The 10,681-nt window shown below is 55.7% G+C and overlaps 1 protein-coding gene and 1 pseudogene across 1 annotated transcript; both read left to right on the top strand.

The window, feature by feature from the left end:
- Positions 1–880: 880 nt before the first annotated feature.
- Positions 881–2,080, top strand: LOC111258211 (annotated as a pseudogene).
- A 7,407-nt stretch (positions 2,081–9,487) lies between these two features.
- Positions 9,488–10,240, top strand: LOC111258363. The gene has a single exon (XM_022829589.1). The coding sequence runs from the start codon at positions 9,488–9,490 to the stop codon at positions 10,238–10,240; it is 753 nt and encodes a 250-aa protein (XP_022685324.1).
- The last annotated feature ends 441 nt before the right edge of the window (positions 10,241–10,681 follow it).

Genomic DNA, 10,681 nt, shown 5'->3' with positions numbered 1-10,681 from the left:
GGGAGTCCAGCGCGTCATGGGATGCTTGGCGGCTCTAAGCCGCTTCATCTCGCGCCTTGGCGAGCGAGGGCTTCCTCTCTATCGGCTCCTGAAAAAGACTAACCGCTTCGAATGGACCGGCGAGGCCCAGGAGGCACTTGACCGACTCAAGGACCTCCTAACGAAGGCCCCAGTCCTAGTCCCGCCTACCGACGGCGAGCCCCTCCTGCTCTACATCGCGGCGACCACCCAGGTGGTTAGCGCGGCCCTGGTGGTGGAACGGGAAGAGGAGGGACACGCTCTCAAGGTACAACGCCCAGTGTATTACATCAGCGAGGTCTTGTCCGAATCCAAGACACGTTACCCACAGATCCAGAAGCTCATCTACGCTGTCCTAATCACGAAGAGGAAGTTGCGCCACTACTTCACCTCCCACCCGGTAATGGTTGTTTCGTCATTCCTGTTAGGCGAAGTAATCTGGAACCCAAACGCCACGAGGAGGATCGCGAAGTGGGCGCTTGAGCTCATGGACCAGGGTATCACCTACGTCCCCCGCACCGCCATCAAGTCCCAGGTACTCGCCGACTTCGTGGCAGAGTGGACGGAAATTCAAACGCCATCGGAGCCAGAGAAACAGGAGTACTGGACAATGTACTTCGATGGGTCACTAATGAGGGCCCACGCCGGAGCGGGTCTCGTCTTTGTCTCTCCTCTGGGCGTGCGCATCAGGTACATGATCCGCCTCCATTTTCCTGCATCCAATAATGTCGCCGAGTACGAAGCCCTCCTCAACGGGCTTCGCATCGCTATCGAGCTGGGCATCCGTCGGCTGGACGTCCGGGGCGACTCCCAGCTAGTCGTCGAACAAGTCATGAAGGAGTGGAGCTGCCACGACCCCATAATGGCAGCCTACTGCAGCGAGGTCCGTAAGCTCGAAGACAAGTTCGACGGGCTGGAGCTCAACCACGTCGCAAGGCGCTTCAACGAAGCCGCCGACGAGCTGGCGAAGGCGGCGTCCGGCCGAATGCCCGTCCCTGATGGCGTCTTCGTTAGCGACCAGTTGAAGCCTTCGATCTGTTACCCAGAAATGGCAGGGGTCGGCGAAGCGCCCCCAGCCCTGGGGTCGGGCCCTGGGTCAGGGGAGGTCGGCAGCACGCCACCTATCCTAGGCCCGAGCGCCAGTCCCGAGGGGATCGACACAGCTTTGCCCGACTCGGCCCCGGGAGCCAATCCGTCCGACCCCATGGTCATGGAAATCGTGGCAGACCCCGCGGTGGGGGCCGACCCCCCAATCGACTAGAGAGCCCCATACCTCGACTACCTTGTCCGCAACGCGCTCCCGGCGGACAAGACGGAGGCTCGTAGGATCGCGCGCCGCGCCAAATCCTTCGTCATCATCGACCGGGAGCTCTACAAGAGAAGCCACACCGGGATCCTCCAGCGCTGCATCCCGATCGAACAGGGAAAGGCGCTGATCTAGGATATCCACGCCGGAGCCTGTGGTCACCACGCCGCGCCAAGGACCCTCGTCGGCAACGCCTTCAGACAAGGTTTCTACTGGCCGACCGCGGTCGCTGACGCTACCCAGGTAGTCCGCACCTGTGAAGGGTGCCAGTTCTTTGCGCGCTAGACTCACCTGCCCGCGCAAGCGCTACAGACCATCCCCATCACGTGGCCGTTCACGGTCTGGGGGCTGGATCTCGTCGGACCCTTCAAGAAGGCGTCCGGGGGCTTCACCCACCTACTTGTCGCCGTCGACAAGTTCTCCAAATGGATCGAGGCAAAACCGATGGCGCAAATCAGGTCCGAGCAGGCGGTACAATTCTTCACCGACATCATCCACCGTTTCGGGATCCCAAATTCCATCATCACCGACAACGGCACACAGTTCACTGGGAAAAGATTCCTCCAGTTCTGCGACGACCACCACATCCAAGTGGATTGGGCGGCCGTGGCACACCCCCGCACGAACGGGCAAGTCGAGCGAGCCAACGGCATGATACTCCAGGGTCTCAAGCCACGGATCTTCGACCGCCTTAAAAAGTTTGGCGGACGGTGGGTTGCGGAGCTCCCCGCAGTCCTTTGGAGCCTGAGGACGACCCCCAGCCGGGCGACGGGCTTCACCCCGTTCTTCATGATTTATGTGTCCGAGGCCATTTTGCCCACCGATCTAGAGTACGGATCGCCGAGGGTCAAGGCATACGACGAACAAGGAAACCAGGCATCGGTCGAGGATGCACAAGATCAACTCGATGAGGCGCGAGACGTAGCCCTACTGCACTCAGCTAAGTACCAGCAGGCCCTACGGTGTTACCACAGCCGCAAGGTGCAAAGCCGAGCCTTCAACGTCGGCGACTTGGTGCTCCGCCTCGTCCAGGACAACAGGGGTCGGCACAAGTTGACTCCCCCATGGGAAGGCCCTTTCATCGTCGTGCAAGCACTACGGCCAGGCACCTACAAGGTAGCGACTCCCGACGGGCAGGTCTTCAGCAACGCCTGGAACATAGAACAGCTAAGGCGCTTTTACCCATAGCTCTTGTTTCCATGTTCTGCACAAACTTGCCTGCAATTTCAATAACTTTTCTTTTGCGGAAAAAGAAACCCCAAGCCGTCTCGGTTCAGGCTTTTCTCGTCAAGCTCAGGGGTATCCGACCCTAGCCTCGTTCCAGGGCCGCATACCCCTCGGGGGCTATCAGGGGTTCCGACCCCAGCCACTTGGCACCATCTAAAAGAAACGTTTTTTCTTTCAAACCGAACACTCCCTTTCTAGACTTTTGGATGCAAAAAGAGAAGAATGCGTGAACGGTGCTCAGGCAAGATTGATCGGACTGCGAAAAAACCTACGCCCCAGCGGCTACGGCACCTTCGCTCATCAAAGCTTACTGACACACCCGACAACGTATTCTAAACTTTCAAAGCCCAAAGGAATAGTAAAGGGGATCGGAAACTTTAGCACAGTAAAGTTATAAACAGGCCCGCATGGCCATTGCGAAACAAGTTCGAAGTTGATATAATTACAATATTGGGCGCAAGCCCGGTACAGCTAACTTGACAGGGGGTCTGGAGGAGGGACGGCCTCTTCCTCCAGGAGCTTCGCGAGGGCCTCCGCCGGGGTGAACACCGATGCATCAATCTCGTCCAGCTCGGCCTCGGAGTAACCGGCGGCACACCCGTCACTCATCCCGGCAAAGTTGATGCCAGAACAATGGGAGCCGAAGACCCCGAAGGCCCGCCGCATGCCGATGTGAAGCGCGTCTATGGCGATCTTCCGACGCCGACGGCGTACCCCGAGGACACGAGCTGGCAGAGAGCTCGACCCCTCCTCCGGAGCCACGCTGAAGTCATCGCAGACGATGCGGACCGCATCGCACAGGGCGCTGTGCTCACTGCGCTCCACGTCAAGCAAACCCTTCAGCTTGGCGATTTCCCCTGCAGGAACCATCCAGAAAAGCCCACCAAGTCAGGAACAAACCACAACACCACGGGAATGCAGGAACGGAAAGGAGTCTCACCGTCGGCCCAGGCCTTCAGCTCGCGCTCCCGGACGGCTCCTTCGCGGCCTTCTTCCTCTTCTTCGCTGTCTCCTTATCCATGCGGCGCTTCTGCGCCTCGGCAAGGAGACGGTTGCGCGTCCGCCGGTCAGCGTCCTCCGGCACCGGCGGGAGCGAGTCCACGACCTGGGTTAGCGTGCCCTACGAACGCAAAACAGCTCCACGTCAGAATGACAATCGCGAGACACAAAGAAAGGAGGTTGACGCCCCAACCCCTTACCAGGTCTATGAAGCTCGCGTCCGGGCGCATCGGCGGGTGCCCGGGAATCGGGTACTCGGCGTCCTTGTCCTCCAGCGCTTCCCAAATCCGTTGCTGGATCTCGGAAGCGGCAAGCGCACCTGCCGCCAAGACGGTGCCCTCGGTCGGCGTGTCGGGAGTCATGGTGGCAAGCGGGCGGATCCGGAGCATCAGCGGCGCCACTCGCCGGGCATGGTACGCTCCGATGACCCCGGCGCCGGTGAGCCCGCTCCTCTTCAGCCGCTCGATGGTCTGCAGCAGGTCGAAGATCCGTTTCTTCTCCTTGTCCACCGGCCCGTACGCCCACACCTCCGGCGCCACATCGATGGTGCGGTCGGTGAACCCCGGCAGGGGGAAGTCCGAGTAGTTCTTCACATAGAACCACTAGTTGTGCCACCCCTTGTGGGACGCCGAGGTCTTCATCGCCATATACTCCTTGGAGCGAGTATGGCGGAGGTGGATCCCGGCGCACCCAATCGGCACCGGAGGCGACCGCTGCTGGCTCCCCCGCTTCTCCGTCTTCTGGTACAAACTCACTGTGAAAAAGTACTTCCACAGCGAGAAGTTAGGCTCGATGCCCACGAACCCCTCGCACAGTGCGATGAACGCTGCAATATGCTGGATCCCGTTGGGATTAAGGTGCTGGAGCTCGAGCCCGTAGTAGTGGAGGAGCCCCCGGAAGAAGCGGCTCGGGGGAGAAGCGAACCCCCGCTCGTGGAAGTGAGCGAAGGAGACGACGTAGCCGGAGGGAGGCGTCAGCACTTGCTCCGTCCCCGGCAGTTCCCACTCGCCCGCCGCCGTCCTCTCACAGAGGAGGCCTTTCCACACTAGGCCCTTGGCACGCGAGGAGGTGAAATGGGAGATCCCCCAGGAACCCATCGCCGGAGGAGGAGGAAGATCAACGGAGGTGGGAAGAAAGGGCGCGGCTTGGAGCGGAGGAAGGCGAAGCGGACGCAGGTGAGCTAAGCATGAGGCTGAAGGACAAAAGGGCTCAAATGCAGAAGGCGGGCGGAACCAGTGAGGCGGGCTCCCGTTTTTATAGGAAAGGTGCGGGGGAAGCCAAATCGACGCCCCTGCCGCCATAAATGCGGCGCCAGGTATGCCCCTGCCATGCCCACTTCCTTTTCAGAAACTGCGCGCGCGATCGGCCGCGAAAACATCCAATCCTCCTTGATCCGCGGGACGACGCTCCCCATAACTCGATCTCCTGAAAGGCACGCCCACAACGTCCCCCACGTTCGGCCCAAACGCAACGACCGCTCCGTTCCAGCCCAAGGCCCATCGAAAGGTAAGAAAGGGATACGGGGCTGAAAATGCCCCTACGGCCCATTACGGTCCAGAGGTTCGAAGGCTGGCCCGCCACGGGTTCGACAGCTGCCTCAGGACACCCCCCGAGCGAGGGATGAGAAGGGACGGGTCCGCTAGCGGCCAACACCCAGGCGAGCGAAAGCCAAGGGCGTCCCGACCTCACGTTCGAGTCCTGTCCGGCATAAAGTTCATGGTTTTTTCACAGGGAAAGGCAACGAGCCCCCGGATCCGGTCGAACGGACTCGGGAACTATATGAACTGGCCGGCGGGAGATTGGAGTACGCCACCAGCTTGGCCTGAGCCGGACCCCCCCGAACGGGGACCGGGACTCCACTCGAACCTACCCGTTCGCAGCTCAAACGAGCACCACGGTTCGTCCAACGAGGATAACGTGGCACGGCTCAACCCCTCTGTCCTAGCAAACAGACACTTGAGGGGCAACGATCAAAAGTCGACCTGGCCTCCCGACCGGTCTCCTGCAATGCGCGGGGGCTCGGGGGCTAGCATCGCAGCCAACGGCCACGCATGTGGTCGCGATTCGCAGGTTCCCCAGCCAAGCTGGGATAAAGCAAATGCACCATAAACAAGATCTGCGGCGAAACAACGAAAAAAGCCTCCGGAGGAGCACTCTTGCTCCACCATAGGCTCGGGGGCTACTGTTGGGGGGAAATATTAACGATCTCCTAAATACCGCTTAAAAGAGCAGACACGAAGGCCCAGGCCCACCTAGCATAATCAAAGCTCCGCCTCGCCCGACCTTAGGTCCCGGGGTCGGGAGCGTCCGACCCCCCTCCGCGAGGCTCCGCCTCGTCCGACTACGATCCCGAGGTCGGGGACGCCCGACCCCTCACCACAAGGTTCCGCCTCGTCCGACCCCAAGCGCAGGGGTCGGACTCACTGGGGCCCCCAGGACGGACATCCCCATCGGATGCGGACCCGGCTGACAAGGCAGCGATCCTGTGGGTCCCCCTCGACGGCCTCGTCATAAATGCGCCACAGGCCTGGCAGGGAGAAGGATGACCGCGCTCCTCACGCAGCCCGCTGCAAGTACCCATGCACGGCCACACTGTACAAGCTACAGTGCTGGCGGCTCCCCTCCATTCGTCGCAAGGTACTCATGGCCTGCGCCGACCGGAACAGAGGGGAGACTCACCCATCCTCGGGTCCCGCGCGCCCTCGGGTCCCGCGTGCCCGGCAGCGGGGATGTGATGCCCTCTCTCCAGAAGCCATCATTAGGACGGGGGCATCCGCCGTCCCCCCCAACGGACACCAAGGTGACGACGAAACGCCTTCATCATAACCCGACGCCTACGAATGCCGAAGGGGCTATCTATAGGGCGCGACGACAGTTGGCACACGGCCGCCCCCCCTCTCCAGCATGCACGCCGGTGCTCGTCAGGGGCTGGCGAGGGCGTCGGGCGTCTAGGAACTTGTTCCTCCCTTCTTGCCGTATTTTTTACTGTACTACGTTTACACTTTTACGGTCCTCTTCGCCCGATCCCAGCTGTAACTCCGGCCACCCCCCTTACGATATAAAAGGGGACACCAAGGGCCGGAGAGGGGGATCGGCTTCTTCTCCCACAAGCCACAGCACACTACTACGCTCCCTGAGAGCACAAGCACAAAGAGACTTGGGACCAGTCCCTCTCTCGTCGATCTGTAACCCCTACTACAGAACCCCGCGTGGGCAATACGAGCATCCTCGATACTGGACGTAGGGCTTCCTTTGCCCGAACCAGTCTAAACCCGTGTCTCCCACGCCACCATCTGAAGCCTTACGCGCATAAAAGAAATTTACTAGTCTAAGTCTTGATCCGCCAATCTTGACAACGACAGTGCTGGTCCAGGCTCGGAGAGTACGGGCAGCAAGAGGACTCGTTCTTGCACCTCTAAGGTATGGGACGACTTTGAGCCATTGTACGAGGTAAGGAATAACAAGAGGGTAAGAACTGGTGCTAAGTGCCTACATTGCAAGAAAGTTTATTCTGGTAAGTCTACTAGTGGTACTGGTGACTTGCATAGGCACCTTCCAAAGTGCCCAGTCTTGCTAGGTGCTTCACATATGGCTCAGTCCCAACTCAAGTACAATCCTGATGGATCTCTCCATATGTGGGAGTACAATCCTGATGTTGCTCGTATCTAGTTGTTCAGATTGATTGCTAGACTAGACCTTCCTTTATGCTTTGGTGAGTCTGATGCATTTGAGGAGTATATTAATATTGCTCATAATCCTAGATTCAGTTGTGTGTCTAGGCAAACCACCACCTAAGATTTTGTTAAGTATTTTGATGAGCGTCGTACTAAACTTGTGGCTTCTTTGCAATCTATTTCCTCTGTTGCTCTTACATCATATGGTCTGGTAATGCTAAGGAAGATTACCTTAGTGTGGTTGCTCATTATGTGAATGCTGATTGGCAACTAGAGAAGAGGATCTTAGGCCTTCGTTTAATTGATGTTTCTCATAATGCTGATAATATTGCTGAGCACATTACATCTGTTGCTACTGATTATGGTTTAAATGATAAGATATTTTCTATAACACTGGATAATGCATAGGCAAACACTGCCACCATTGGTAACTTCATCCTTCACTGACTGGTTACATGGGTAAACTATTTTTCATCAGCGTTGTGCTTGTCACATTATTAATCTTATTGTTAAGGTTGGCCTTGATGTTTTCAAGCCTATGCTTAGTTCATTTAGAACTACAATTTCATTCCTAAATTGTTCTAACCAACGTATTGCGGCATACAAGTCATATTGCATTGTTGTAGGTGTCCGTCCTCGTAAGTTTGCTTTGGACATGGATGGTAGATGGAATTCAACTTATCTTATGTTAAAGCATCTATTGCCCCATAAGACCACATTCCATCAGTTCATAACCACTCGATATGGTTTGGTTGAAGGTCAAACAATTCTGATAGAATTACACTGGTATATTGCTGAAAAGATTCTGATATTTCTTGAACAATTCTATGATTCTACTATTATTCTGTCTGGTGTTTATTATCCTACTGCTCCATTAATCTTGCATCATATTCTTGAGATAGCTGGGCACCTTAATTTCTATGCTAATGATGCTAATCTGAAATATGTTGTTGCACCCATGAAGTCTAAGTTCTTAGATTATTGGTCTGATATACCTATGATTTATGCCTTTGCTTTTATATTGGATCCTAGAGCTAAGATTACTGGTTTTAGCAATGTGCTTCAGCTGATGTCTCAGCTAACTGGTAAGGATTATTCTAGTTACTTAACTGATGTAAGAGCTGAATTGTCTACAATCTTTGGCAAATATGAAGCTAAGTATGGTTCTGTGAGGATGCAGAGGGCCACTCAGCTAGGCTCTGCAGGTAAGAAGAAGACTGCTTGGGGTAAGATCTTTGGTTCCTAGGGTGCTTCATTTACTTATTCTGCTCCTAGCCTTGGTGCTGGCCTGTGTTCTACTTCTATTTCCTCCTCCCTGTCTAGGAGACAATCTGCTAGTGCTTTGTTCCAAGCTGCTCAAACAGGTGACTCTCTTGCTGCTGCTTCTGAACTGTCTGCCTACCTAGACAGTGACACTATCAACCAATATGATGATGATTTCAACATATTGACCTGGTGGCATGAGCATAAGTTATCATATCCTGTTCTATCTATCTTAGCTAGGGATGTTATGACTGTGCCTGTCTCTACTATACCTTCAGAATCTGCATTTAGTACCACTAGCAGGATCATTAAGGAGCGGCGACGTCGTCTGACCCCTTAGATGGTGAAGATCTTGGCTTTGATCAAGGATTGGAAGCAAGGAGATTCAAGACTGCAGCATACCGTCGACGATACCGAACTTGAAGAGTCATTTGAGAATTTGTATCTTGATGAGTAAGATTTCTAATCTCATTTACTTCTCCTGCAGCATACTTGCTACTTGAAAATCTTTGATCCTCCTATCATTTTTTGCAGAAGCTAGATGCTTGCTGCCCTGTTGGTGCTCTGTCAGTGTTCAGGAGCAAGTTAGAACTCAGAAGCCTCATGCTGTTGTGCTTGTGTAGGTCTTGTGACTTGTGAGTTGTGAGTTGTCAGTTGAGTTGTGAACTTGTGTGATTGTGTCTGAACAATGAACTTTGATGAGCTAGCTGTACTCTTTTTTTCCTTTGTAGGGTTTTCTCACGAGGTGTGAGTTTTTACGTACAAAGATTTTTAATGAGGCAACAATACAAACAGCTCAAAATAATATTCAAAATTGTTTGTGTTATTGTGATTGTGAATATGTGTGAATCTGTGTGAATCTTTGTGAATAGTTGAACCTGTGAATCTGTGAATATGTTGAAACTAAGTTTTGAATTTGGCTTTGAAACTGTGAAAATATCTTAGTGTGATGAATTTGATTCTGGTGAGGAGTTTTTAATAAAACGTGTCACGAGCTGGCATGGGCATGGTGACCAAACCCTCGCATCCGCTGACCACGGTGCCGCCACGCCCGCCGCCGGCGCTGATCGACGACGTCACCACCGAGATCCTCATCCGCCTCCCACCGGACGAGCCGGAGCACCTCTTCTGCGCCGCCCTCATCTGCAAGCCGTGGTTCCGCGTCCTCTACGACCCCGCCTTCCTCCACCGCTACCGCGCCACGGCGCCCCTCCCCTCCTCGGCCTCCTCTCCACAGGCTCCAAGTCCTCGACGGGGACCCCGCACCCCGCTTCGCCTCCACCACGTCGATGCTCGCCTTCCCCCACCCGGGCTCCGACGGCCGCCGCACGCGCCCCCTCGACTGCCGCCACGGCCGCGTGCTCATCCACACATGCTGGAAGACCGGGCCGTGGATCTCCTCGTCTGGGACCCCGTCACCGGTGACCGCCACGGCTTGCGCGAGCCGCACATCGATTGGATGGCCTACAGCGCCGCGGTGTTCTGCGCCGCCGATGGCTGCGACCACCTCGACTGCCATGGCGGCCCATTCCGCGTTGTCCTCGTGGGCACCGACGACGCGGTGTACAAGATATGGGCGAGCGTGTACTCATCTGAGACGGGGGCATGGAGCTCGCCGACTTCTGTTCGTAATGGCGGTGCCGTCTACGTCCAGCCTAGGCGTGGCACCATCGTAGGAAATGAAATCTACTTCACGCTTTCGCGGAGCACTGCGATTGTCAAGTATGATTGGGACAAGAATTGCTGTGATTGACCCCACCACCACCAGATCCAGAAGCATACTGTGGTTTGCTAGCCCTCATGCAGATGGAGGACAGTTCATTGGGGCTCGCCGGAATTGAGGATTCCAGGCTTCATATCTAGGAAGGTGAATGCAGAGGGAGCTGCAGAATGGCTGCGGTGCAGGATCATCGACCTGGAGAAAATCATGCCCATGGCCAAGCCCTGCGACGGTGATGGAGCATATCTATGTGGTTGGTTACGCAGAGGGTGTGGGTGTCATCTTTGTGGCACAGATGTTGGCTTATTCACGATCGAGCTCAAGTTTGAGCGCGTGAGGAAGGTTGACGAACCTGGGGTCTCCTATTCCGTCTTACCCTACATGAGCTTCTACACTCCTGCAGTACGGGAGACAGAACCTCTGCAGCCTGCCTCGGGCACTCGGCAAAGGCCTAAAAACACTCGGCAAAGCCTT

The sequence above is a fragment of the Setaria italica genome, chromosome VIII (assembly GCF_000263155.2).
Source record: "Setaria italica strain Yugu1 chromosome VIII, Setaria_italica_v2.0, whole genome shotgun sequence".
Taxonomy (NCBI): domain Eukaryota; kingdom Viridiplantae; phylum Streptophyta; class Magnoliopsida; order Poales; family Poaceae; genus Setaria; species Setaria italica.
The sequence above is the reverse complement of the archived record's forward strand: the minus strand, read 5'-3'. Positions and strand labels throughout refer to the sequence as shown.

Bases quoted from the DNA above. Each gene is read 5' to 3' on its own strand.
- LOC111258363 (XM_022829589.1), top strand. From the start codon at position 9,488: ATGGGCATGGTGACCAAACCCTCGCATCCGCTGACCACGGTGCCGCCA.